The following is a 12,359-nucleotide window of genomic DNA, read 5'->3' on the forward strand; positions in this document are numbered from 1 at the left end:
GTCCTCCACAGAGAGGTTTGTCCTGTTCATCTCTGCATCACAGATAAGGAAATGGGGGTGCAGCCAGCGAGGGCTGGGCTTGGGGTGCTGGGGGTGCCACATTTGGAGCCACCCTTCCTTGTGTTCCCTCTCCGGGGCCAGAGCTCCTCCGACAAGATGACATGAGAAGTGTTTTCCTGTTTTCCTGTTGTTTTCCTGCTGCTGGTGCCACTTGTGCCCATGTCTCAGCAACAGTCCCTGTGTCCCATGTGCCCTGTGCCCCTGGATGCAGCCAGGAGATGGGTTACAAAGTGGCTCTGAATTGCAGGTGAAAAGCAATGCTGCTTTCTGTTCTGGTGCTTTGCATCGTGGAGTAACATCTCTTTTCTCTCAGCTTTATTTATTTATTACTCCATTTCACAGATGTTTTAATATAAAGTAATTAGGCCTGAGGGTAGCATTAAGCCAAGAACAAATTAGGCTGCAGCACAATGTCTCCCCTGCCTGGGTGCTCTGTTTTTTGGGAGCCCAGCAGGCGAGGCTCCTGCCTGGACTCTGCCTGAGCTCTGTGAGCAGGAGCATCACGAGGGGGTGCAGTGTTCTGGGATTTTGGGCAGGATGAGGTCCAGGGAGCCCTGCTTGGAGCAAGCTGCTGCTGCTGGGAGGTGTCAAAGGGAAACTGCCCCCGTCCCAGCCTCCCATCAGCTCTCACCATGGCTGAAGAAAAGCCAGCTGAGTCCTAAGGCAAGAAATGAAGCATGGTTTTCTCTGGAAGCTGTGTGGGCTTTAATGAGAGCCTGACTCAGGGTCTTATAACCTCTTTTTTTTAAAGGAATTCCTTTTGAATTAACACATTTGCTTTCTCAGTTCAAATACACATTTCCCTTGCCCCACAGCTTCTCCCATACAACATTCTTTTGAATCAGATTTTCACAGAAACTTTTACTGAAAACAACAGCCTAGCAGCCTCAGAAATATCCAGCCCAGCCAATACATCCCTATGGAAAAAACTGTGATAAACTGATGGGTCATTCCCAGATGGAGGCTGCCTGAGCAGGAGCTGGCCCCAGACTGGGGAAGGAGCATCCCCACACATCCCAAGACACAGTACTGAAGTTGTCTACCCAGTGGTGTTTTACAGATCACCCTGCTTTTCCCTTTTCCCCCATTTAGCTACAGAGGGAATCTCTGCAGAGGATGGGAAGTGTAAACCCAGATTTTGTATCAGAAAGCAAAGTAAACCTTCGTGTCCTGGGAACCTCATCACGCCTGGCTTTGCCAGCCCCATCCATCTTCCAGCCCTCGTGTCCAGGGGACTTGGGTCACATCCCAGGCTGGGCTACAAGGCACATGAACCTTTTCAGAACCACCTTTCCACAAACTAAACTAATTTTTCAGGCCTTGCCTTCTTAAGGCCACCAGCTTTCCAAGAAATTTTAAATCCTCTAAAATTCACCCAAATCCCATAATCCCTCATGGAAACAAAGGCTGGACTGATTATTTTTTGCTAAAAGGTTGGCAGGCTTCCAGCTTTCTGAAATGCAGCTCTGCCGAAAGCAAAATCTTCTGTGGGCAAAATCATGACTGGTGGTTTTGGAAAGACAAGTCAAAATAAGGCATTTCAGGAAAATCTAAAAAGCCTTTAAAAATAGTTTTGAAGCTATCTTTATCCCCAGGTTTGGAAGAGGAAGGGTCACACTTATTTTTTATCTGCTTTCCCCCCTGCCCACTGAAAGAGAAAGAGGCAGGTGGTTTATTTTTAGGCTCCTGTTCCTGCTGCAGATGCAAGAAAAGCCATTTTTCCCAAAGCTGGCTGGAGCTTTGTGTGCTGGGACAGCTGTGGGAACCTCTGTCTGCCCCAGCTATGAGAAAATAGGGCTTGGAGAGGGTTTTAAGGACCAGGAAATTATTTGTGGGTGGCCAAATGAGGGTTGGGGTAGCTCAGCATGATCATTGCAGGGCAGTCATCAGGGGCTTTCTCACAAGGAGGTCTGCAAAGATTAAATGGGTGCTGCTGCAGCACCTCACCAGAAAAGGGCCTTTGAGTCTCTCCTCACAGCTGGTTTTGGAGAGGTGAGAGCAGGAGGAAGAGCAGCACCCAGCCCTGTGCCACCACATCAAGGTGCCCATGGGGAAGGGGCTCACATTCCTGAGCTGCTCCTCAGCTCTGGGGAGCATGGGTGGGCAGGGAGGAATCTCACTCCCTGATGCCATTGCTCTTCCCAAACCCATAATAATCTCCTGGGAGTGCAAGGACCAGTGCTGCACAAAGCCCTCAAGATGTGGGTGCACAGTAGAGAGGCAGGAGGGTGTTGTAAGTTTTACTCCTTTCCTGCCATTTCCTGATCCATGATTTACCTCTGCTGCTGCCAGATGTGGAAATGTCTGGCTGCCAACACCCCAAGCTCTGTGCCCAAGGGCAGGGGCCAGGTAAGAGGGTGGCACTGGCAAGGTGAAGCACAGCATCATTGGGTACACCCCTGCAATGCCTTCTGTCCTCTCTCAGTTCCAGAACAGCTCTTTGCAATTCCCCAGGCTACCTTCTCCTTTACCACCCTAAACAACTTGTCCATCCCAAAGCAATCCCTTATTTTTTAGTGACCACCTTATCCAGCCCCTGACACATGGTGTCAGCAACCTCCCTTCCTGGAGAAACATTCCCTCTGCTTCCCAGCTTTAGTCTCCAGTGGGAGGACTTTGATTTTTGTGGCAGCTTTTGTGCCTCTGTAGAGGCCAGTGACAACAGGAGACCGTTCGCCCTCGCTTGTGCTTTCTGAGCCCTTCAGAGGTTTGTGAGACAGGGTTTTTTTCCCTTTGCAAAAGCCCTGTCAACTCTCCCCAGATAATTAATTGCATTCTTTGATATGGTTTCTGGTCATTTGGCCAGCACAGAAATGAGGTACAGACACCAAGAAACCTCCTGAAGGCATTTTTTAATGGCCTGTGGAAAAGCAGTGCAGCTGCCCTGGCTCAGGAGCTGTTTGCAGTGCTCTTGCTGGGGAGGCTGCAAAACCTTCCCATGCATGAACTGCTGCACAGCCTCACAGCAGCTTCTCACCTTGCCTGGACCCCTTAATCCCCATGCCAGTGGATTTAATACCCCTGTATTAAAGAAGGCAGCTTAGGGAGAGGCTGCTGGGAATTTATTAGCTGAGATCTTGGGAGGCAGAGCCTATAAAATAGAAACTTAATGAACAGTGTGCTGGTCAAAGGAGTTAAAATCATACCTAGCAATCTACATCCTCCAACTCTTCACCTCCAAGGCTGATCATCAGTGGAAGCAGCTACATCCATGAGATTCCAGCAAGGGACCAGAGTCACTCTGGAACCCTGGGCATGAGTGAGGCAGGACAGTTGCTTTAGATGATTTACAGAGTGAGTGGCAGAGTGGTAGAATTAGCTGATTTATTTGAAAATTAAAAAAAAAAAAAAACCACACCACACCAGAATGATGAGAGGGGTTGCATTACACTGCTTTTGGTTTTTGCTAAATGTAAACAACAGCACATGTTATTTTAGAATTTGGCTTTGTTAATAATACTGCAAGATGCACTGAAAGCACCTTCCTGGTGCAAAGACTTTCCAGATACCTGTGAGGCACCACCAGCTCTCGATTAGGCGCAGGAAGGAAAGGCAATGTTCCAAAAATTCAGTCAATCCAGTTTTAGGCTTCCTAATCCCAGCTCAGAAGTGGTGAAGCCACATGAGAAGGCACTGATCCAGGATGAACTCGCTCTACCGGTTCCATTTTTCTTTTTTTTTAACAGGCTTCCTTTGAAGCATCAGGCTTCAGCCCAGATCAGGGACCATCCAACCTCCTTCCAGAGTAGCCACAAACCCTCCCCCAGTGAGAGACAGCCCAAGCTGTGCACAGCTCAGGGAAAGGCAACACATTTGTGTCAGAAATCTTCAGTCACTCCCCCTGCCCCCTTGAATATCAAACAGCAGAGCTGACACTGCAAAGGCAGATATCAAATTGTAGTACCTGTTCTTGTCATGGTGAAGAGAAGCAGGAAAAGGAGCAGTGGCTGCCTGCAGGAGATCTGCTGACAGCACCAGGGCTTGAGGATGCTCAGCACCGATGGCCAAGGGAATGACAGCCCTCCCACTGCTCCCCTGGAACCCCAGGGACAGTTCACTTGGATCTGCACTTCAAAGAAAGGGAGCTACCAAGGAAAAGAACAGGAACAACTGTGTGTGCAAGCCTGCTGGGTGCCTGTTGGCAGCCCTCCTTGCACTGGCAGGAGAAGAGAGCCACAGCCCAGGCATCACAAAGGTGCACAGGGCTGCTCAGGACCTTTTCCTGAACTTTTCCAGGATAAAACCAAAGGAAGTCAAGACAGGGTTGTGAGTAGCTGATCTGAGAGAATGTGGGATTAAGACACATTTGCAGACACAAGACATCTGCATTTGGAATGAAGAATAAGAGAGGGAATGGATACAGGAAGGAAGGACCAGCACATGCCCAACTCTTTTTTCTCCTTTTCAGGTGTCAGCCACAAGGTGCCAGAGGTCTCAGGCCACTGTGCCTGATGGACCTCGGGGTTCTGATGCTTCCAGTGGTCTCTTCCAGTGTCTCCACGTGACCAGTCCCAGCCGAACAACAAAGATCAAGCACGTCAGTGCCAGCAGAACAACTGGGGAAAAAACACAGAGCCGTGTTAGAGCATAAAAAAAAGACAGTTCCTCTTGTCATACTTTAGCTCCCAGAACAGGGGTATTCAGGGAAAGAGAAAAAAACCACAGTCCACAGGATCTATTACCCCCAGAGTTGTATCTCTCAGAGTTTTACTGCTATACAATGAAACTTGCCCAATGCTTCCAGTTCAAGGAATGTCTAAAAAGGGGGAGGCTTCCTGGACACAGGAAGTTAAAACACATTACATTAACAAAATACTCCAAGAATAGTTGAACTATATAAAGAAACATGTACTAGTTTGGGAAAAGCACATTCTTGTCCTACCAGCCAAACAAGCTGAACCACTAAGAATGAAGTTTTGCTGGTAAGAAATTTGCTGGTAAGAAAGAAGTTTTGCTGGTACCTACTGCAGGAACAGAGCTGCCTGCCAGAGACCACACACACCTCCATGCTCCTGGTGGCCACAACCACCTGGAGATGAGCTTCCAGTGCCCCTGTGGCCGTGGCAGACAAGCTTTGCCAAGTCCTGCTGGCTGCTTTCAGACACGACCAGGCTCCAGCTGCACTTACAGCAAAGGGAATTGTACTGGAGCAGCTCCAGTGGTGATGCCAGTCCAGAATTTAGCTTGAGCCACTGGTTTGTGGCAGTGGGAAGGTTGAAGGGTGGGAACATGCTCCCTTCTGCTGACCCCGTGGTGGGAATAGGCATCTCAAACTGTTTCAGCAGGATTCAGAGTTCACACAGCTCAGTGCCTTTCATGCCAGCACAAAACTGCTCATAATGGTGCAGCTTCTGCCAGACTGTGATTGTACAGAATTTGGACAGCTTAAGCCCTTTTACCACGGATGACTACACTCAATTCTGCTACAGTGGCTGGCAGCAACCAGATAATCCCAGGAAAACTTGTTAAGGCTAGCCTGAGCTCTGCATAGGAGAGGAGCATCTGAAGCCCTCTCAGCAGTGCTCATGCACTGCTCCAATATGCCCAACAATACAGGGCAAATGGAAATCCACAGCCTTCATCCCAGCCCTGCTTCTCCTCTCCTGCCCTACATCAGATGGAGCTGCTGGAGGAGCCAAGTGGGTGCTGGAGGATTGCAGGACAAACACATTGCACTGGGAAGTGAACTTGAGACAACACAAGGTTTGGGTTCAGCCCCGAGGCTCACGGGCAATGATTTCTGCTCTGCTCTTTCCTTAGCAAAACAAATACCTTCAAATACGTCCCTAGTTCTGCTTTTCACAAATAGTGCTTTTCATGTGGCAAGTCAGAGGAAGGATGTGAAGTGTTTACAGGCCTTCTTCTACAGGAGCTGGAGAGATTCACCTATAAAAACGTCATTGGTCAGCGGGGATGAAAACGAGCCGTTCCCGCACGCGCTGCCTGTCAGAGCTGCTATGACCACTGGGTAGACTGTGAGGTTATAGCGGACATACTTGTCAAGATAGTAGTTTTCTAGATAAAACCTGTGAAGAAAAAGAGTGACCAAAGTAAGAATTTTCTCTGTATTTTGTTTTCCATTCCCTAAGAAAGGAATTAGACAGAGAATGGGGGGGTTTTGTGGGCTGGCTGGGACAAGAGACCAAAATGTTTCATTTACTAATATTCAAAACGTTCATAAATAATTTATTTAAGGTAACTTTAGGGAAGAATAAAGCCTTGTTTCATATGGTTTCTGTATCACACCTTCAGCTGTAAACCTAAGGCAGGTTGGGCTCATGCAAGTCACAAAAACATGTTCCTGGCCCATAATACTTATTGGCATTTCTGAGGTCAGGGGATAAAAGCTCTGCCCAGACTCCCAGCTCATCTGCCATGAATTATAACAGAGGCCTTTGTACTCGCTGTTGGGAGAGGCACAAGCGATGAGTGAATGGGAACAGCTGGCCACCACTGGTGACACGTGGAAGGAGCTTCTGAGGCTCAGTGGGGACCCTTGGGGTTGCTGACCATATCACCAGGCTGAGAGCCAGGATGCTCAGGGAAGCAGTGGTTGCTTTCTCATTGGGCACGTTCCACTTGTAGATCAGCACGACGGCGAAGTTGAGCAGCGTGGCGATGCTGGTCCACGTCACGTACAGTGCCAGCCCGTTCTGCACCTGCCCCGCAGCACAGCAAGAGGACAAGAGTGACACACTCTGCTTGTCTTTGGTGGCCCCTAGGCCCCGGTGCAGTTAAGCCAGACTTCTGGACCCAGCTGCAGGAAAAGTCCCTCAACACAGAGAAAAGGTGAAGCCTTGGAGCCCCGAGGGGCTCCAGAGATCCAGCCCAGCTTTGTGTTACACTGGTGTTCCAGGAAGGGCCAAGAACAGAGCCCACTCCCAGTTTGTGCCGAGAGACGTAGATGCCTTTCCAGAAGGGTTGCTAGGAACTTTTTTTGTGCAGGGCAGAAATCTTTCCTTAGCTGTGTTCTGCCACTGGATCTTTCACTCTTGATCCCTCCAGCACTGCCCAGAGGTTGTTTTTATTTACCATTTACCCACAGCCCAACTTCTCAAAAGCCACCTACCAGAATGCGGATGAGCCAGAGCTCGGCTTTGTGAGCCTTCACAAACCACGAGGAATGGATGCTCAAGGCTCGGTGGGAAACAAACAGGCAGGCACAGGTGGTAAGAGACAGGACTGCCAGGAACACCAGGGCTGGAAGGAGGTATCTAGGACAAAGAACATGTACACACACAATAGACATCACATTTTTCTCAGTGGTGTCACAATGCCCTAATTTGTAGCTTTAGCGTTTGGCCTTTACTGGCTCTACGTTGATCGGCCTTTAATAAAGGTAATCACTGCATAGCCCACATCTTGACATATTCCTGTTGCAGTTTTACTCTGTTAATCATGAAGTTGTTTTCCTGACTGCAAATGATTTCTTCACCTCTTGACAGTGGTGCTCTCATAAGCCCTTAATGTGACCATCATTATGGAAACAATCCAAGGCAAGGAGCTTAACTGCATTAATGAAGAGGGGCATGGCTCCTGGCTTACCTATGGAGGTAAAAATGTAGAACAACAGCTTTGAGGAGATCTTAAACTTCAAGGACCAATCTGTTTCATGGGCAAGATGACACCATAATGCAAAACCCCCAGATTTTTATGAAGGCTACATTTTGTCAAAGCCTGGCATAGAGTTTTACAGGTGTGGTTAAGTGTTCACACACAGAGGAAAAAAAAACATTAAAAAAACCAAACCAAACCAAACCAAACCAAAAAAAAAAAAAAAAAACAAAACCCAAAAAAACCCCAAAAACTAACTACTGGGGCAATCCCATCAAGAGTGTTAGAAAGTATTTGTAACAGAAGACAACTTACTCTCGGTCCCACAGAAAGAGCCATCCAACATTGAGGCCATTATTCAGACACCACGCCACATAAAAAGGTATTGGCAGCAAGTCTGGCTTTATGAAGACATATCCAAGTTCATTCCTGCCAGGAAAAAGTGGGTATGGAGAGAGGAGAACAATGCCTGCATTGACCAAACAAACCTTTCTGGCCTCATTTTCCTTGTATTAGGAGGGACTTTACATTGGAATTAAAGATTTTGGCTTAAATCAGACTATTTCTCCTCTGTGTCCTTCTCTGATACAATACAGAAAAACCTGTGGCCTTCCCTGTCAGGCAGTTATTGATCTCATAGCCCCAGGAAAATTTTCCAGTCCAGTTCAACAAACCAAGAGGCTCCCCAGTGCTGGTTGTTTGACCTCTAACAGAAAGTAAACTCAAAACATTAGCTCTGTAATCCATTAATTTTGCCCTTATTGATTCTCTGCCTCTAGCAGGGGGTAAGTGCAGGTACTGAGTAAATCTGTCCGATTCCCCGAATCTGGGAAACAAGGAACTGGAAATGAGGCCTCATAGAGAAGTTTACCCACTTTGATACCTGCCCACACTTCAGAGGAGTTAATTTACAGCTCCAAACTGCTTCCCAGATTTGGATGCTGGACATAAGAGATGCTCCAGCCACAGAGCTTCAACATGTCAGATCAAGACAGATGGCAATGGGCTTGCTAGAAACCCCTGAAAGGAAGGTAAGAGACTGAGCTGCTCCAAAAGGGAAGAGTCACTGTCCCTTCTCATTTATACTGTAAAGAATAAATAGGGGAAATACCTTCGACAGATCCCTGACAAGGCATAGAGAAGCCAGGCGAGCTGCCAGGCGTAGATGACATTCCAGATGAGGAAAGTCCAGCCAGCTGGTGTGAAATCCGTGCTGTACTTGGCTGAGATGTTTCCAGGGGTTGTCCTGAACAGACCTGTGGAATGTTGTTGCAGGCAGAAGTGTTATTGCATCCGGAGGATGGGGAAAGACTGCTGATTTTCCTCAACCTTCAACCTTCCTCCTTGCCTCAGTGGGTTCAAGGATGATGAGAGCACGCCCTTGTTGCAAACCAGCCACGTGCTGCAGTTGGTTTAGACATCCATTATGGGATCACTGTCCCTTATTTGGAGCACTGTGCACCTTCCCTCTTACACAGAACCAGGAAAAAGAGCTGTCTGTGTAATGCAGAGGATGGCATGATGGCAGCTCCTGGCAGATTCAGCCAGGCAGTGTTCAAATGCAGCACCACTGACGTCTGCAAACCCACAGCAGCATCCTCAAACTCTTCCAGCAGGGATACCAGGGTGTGCAAAGACTGCCTTCCAACAACCACTAGCTCCAGTGGGGACATTTACCTGGATTTCAAGGGACTGGGTAGGGTTCAGGCATTTGGCTGTAAACCTGGAGGATGCACCAGCTACTCCCACCTTTCACAGAACAAGGTGTGTTTGGAGAGTTGATGAGGCAGCAAACACATCTATCCCATCTAAGCCACCTTGTATCATTGCATGATGCCAAGCATGAAACCCACCTCTGAATGAAGAAAATCTGCTTGCATTACCTTTGAAAGTCCCAGTGGCATTTCCAGCATTCATTATCACCATGACTGTGAAAGTAGCCAGAGACAGAAACATCACCAAAATCTTCAACTTATGTAGAGCATCCATCTTGCTCTGAAACACATTAGAGATATTGTTGGCTTATCCTAAAGGAAGTCTGATTTCTTCCACATCCCAGAGACTGTTTTAGAAATAATGCTGTAAGTTGACAAATTTTAACTGCCAACTTTCATGTGTGGAGTTTTCATTAGAACTAAAAAGGCCTTTGCATGGGCTAGGAGCATCTTTCTTTGATGAGCTCCCATGAGGTTGCAGAATGGAAATGGGAAGCCTTGGGAGAGCCACCTGCTCTGCCACCCTCCATTGCAAGAGTCATAGCTTAGGTTTGCCTAAGGTTTTCACAAAGGCCTAAATAATTAGCCCACAAAATCAGCTTATCTGGCATCACTGTTGCAGTTTTACTGAAGCAAACAGGCTTATCAATTTTGCCCACTCTAGGAAGCAAATATGAAAATGTTGAAGCCTTCACTTTGCAGCCAAGTGCCTTTTAGTTCAACAAAACTTCTCAGAATTACCTCTCTAATCCTATAACTCTGACAAATTAACTTCCTTTCATGGTGGTATTACCTCTTCATCTACTGGCTGCAAATAAGCTTTAAATGCTTTAGCACGTCTCAAGAACTTTATAGACTATAAAATCCACATTCTACAATTTTTCAAAGTTAGTAAGTAGTGAATTGAGCTTTCCCAAGAGATTTCCACTAGTCCAGCATTTTTTCTATGCCAGAAATGTTCAGTGCCACCTCTAAGAGGAACACACACACACCCAGCTATAGGCAAGAGCTTTATTTCTCCTCACAGCTCAGCACTTGAGCTGCTCTCTCTCTACAGTGGCACTTCAATGCTTTCCAGGGCTGGCAGGAGTAACAACTGAGTTGTTTCACATTGCTCAGTCTTGAACAATAAATTCCAGTTCCCACTTCAGTGGATTGTTTCATAGTTCCAGCCTTTGTTCACAGAACGCGCTGCATCCAGACACGTCACAAGGAAGTGGGAAGGGAGGTTCTGTTTCCTGTGAATCTATACATGTTTTTTTCCTTTTCAGTTCTATCTTAACAGAAAAAAACCACCATTTTAAAAAATAAAAATTAAAATCCTATGTGGAAGAATGCAAGATATGAAATCCCAACTAGATTTATGTCAGTCAAATCGCAGAACAACGTGTTGTCTTCAACAGATACACTGGATTAGCAAATTCTGAGAAGAAAAATCCACTATTGTACTACTGTGTTGTACTGTTGCATGGTACTATTAGAGATATTATTTCTGGCTGAGGAAATAACTGACATGCAGATTTCTGAAGGCCATGAAAACATACAAGAAAAATATCACTGTACACTTGTCAATGATCAAGGAAATAATACAAGAACAGGACATTTGCCTGCTCCAAACCAGTACACGGGACTAGATGGTCCCGTGATCTCCCTGTCAGGCCAAAACTCTGACCTCCCCCAGTCCTGTAGTTGACTTCAGCATCACATTTCTTTTTCATTAGCATATTTGGAAGAGCCTTGATTGCACAGCTTCAGAGAAATCCATGTTTGCTTACAGAAGTCCAGGAGGAAAGCCTTATTAAACAGGTCAACAGTTGCACTAGTGTCTCTCACCTCCTGCCTCCCTCTAACTTACTGCTTGCAATAAACTTCGGCAACATTTCCTGCCTGCAGTCTCCAGTCACAAACACCCATGAGAAGAATCAGAAATATTACTCACAGGAATCCACACAGGCTTTATGGCAGCGTTTTACAGCTGTGGTTCAGCTATAAGCAGCGCTGGGGAGTCTCCGCCTCCTAACCTTAACTAAAGAGGTTTCACACAGCTCCCGGCAGATTAATAATCACTTATTATTATTAAAGGAAAAATAAAAACTCACAGAAGTCAGACATACTTTCTGTCTGTGTGCTGCTGCAGCCTCCAATTGGCTAAAGCCTCCCAAAAACAAGCACTTATGCAAGAGAAATGTGATTACTTAACCAAAGCCTTTTATAACAGCCAGACATTTCGTATAACATTGCATGTTCCCAACTTGTTGGCAGACAGAAGCTAATGAGTGCATGCTCTGGGCTCTTGCCTGCTTTGTCCTTCCCCATCCCTGCCAGGAGGAGGGAAACTGAGCAATTAATTCAAAATACTGCATCTCAAAATCTTAGAGCTCCTGAGCGGGAAATGCTGGCAGGGGATGCTGGAGAAACAGACTGGATTTGGGGTTTGGGCAAGAGGGAGATAAAAATGGTTTGAATTGGAAAGATCATGGGGCTCCAACAACCCTCCTGGTATGGGCAAGGACACCTCCCACTAGACCAGGTTACTCAAAGCCCCATCCGGTCTGGCCTTAAACATTTCCAGAGGTGAACACAGAGAACCACAGAAAAGTTTAGTTTGGAAAAGAACTCTAAGATCCAGTCTAACCATATACAACATAGATCCATAGTCTTGATCCTGTGAGCATCTTCAGATCTTCCTACAGCCCCAGATGGAGATTGGGTCACGAGTAAATTTTTGTCCTTTGATATAGAAAAGGTTCCTGCCCCCAGTGCAAGCCCACCCCACAGAAGCAGTGCAAGCCATGCAAGCTGATCAGTCTCCACCTGCACCTTCTGTCTGCTACAGAACCACAGTCTCATCACATCCAGTTCTTTCATTTTATATTTCTGCTTGTTTCCTCTTAAATTTTAATTTTACAGCCAATTTAAAATATTCTTCAGCATCAAAATGTTATTTACCTTGTGCAGCCACAGTGCTTACCAAGCAGACAGTCTGGCTGGGAACTGCCCCATGTCAAATATAAAGGCAGTGAATTAACT

The 12,359-nt window shown here is 46.7% G+C and overlaps 1 protein-coding gene across 2 annotated transcripts; it reads right to left on the reverse strand.

Annotated features, from left to right (window-relative positions):
* Positions 1 to 3,107: 3,107 nt before the first annotated feature.
* On the reverse strand, positions 3,108 to 11,449 carry LOC128785654 (uncharacterized). 2 transcript variants are annotated; one of them, XM_053938408.1, is made up of 8 exons: positions 11,269 to 11,449; positions 9,498 to 9,609; positions 8,726 to 8,870; positions 7,930 to 8,043; positions 7,130 to 7,274; positions 6,571 to 6,719; positions 5,947 to 6,086; positions 3,108 to 4,616 (listed from the first exon to the last, which is right to left on the reverse strand). In XM_053938408.1, the coding sequence occupies exons 2-8, from the start codon at positions 9,601 to 9,603 to the stop codon at positions 4,495 to 4,497; spliced, it is 921 nt and encodes a 306-aa protein (XP_053794383.1). In that variant the 5' UTR covers positions 9,604 to 9,609; positions 11,269 to 11,449; the 3' UTR covers positions 3,108 to 4,494. The 2 variants fall into 2 exon arrangements, with proteins under 2 accessions (XP_053794383.1, XP_053794384.1); XM_053938409.1 differs by lacking the exon at positions 11,269 to 11,449 and adding an exon at positions 10,322 to 10,405.
* Positions 11,450 to 12,359: the final 910 nt, after the last annotated feature.

Source organism: Vidua chalybeata, chromosome 3 (assembly GCF_026979565.1).
Source record: "Vidua chalybeata isolate OUT-0048 chromosome 3, bVidCha1 merged haplotype, whole genome shotgun sequence".
Taxonomy (NCBI): domain Eukaryota; kingdom Metazoa; phylum Chordata; class Aves; order Passeriformes; family Viduidae; genus Vidua; species Vidua chalybeata.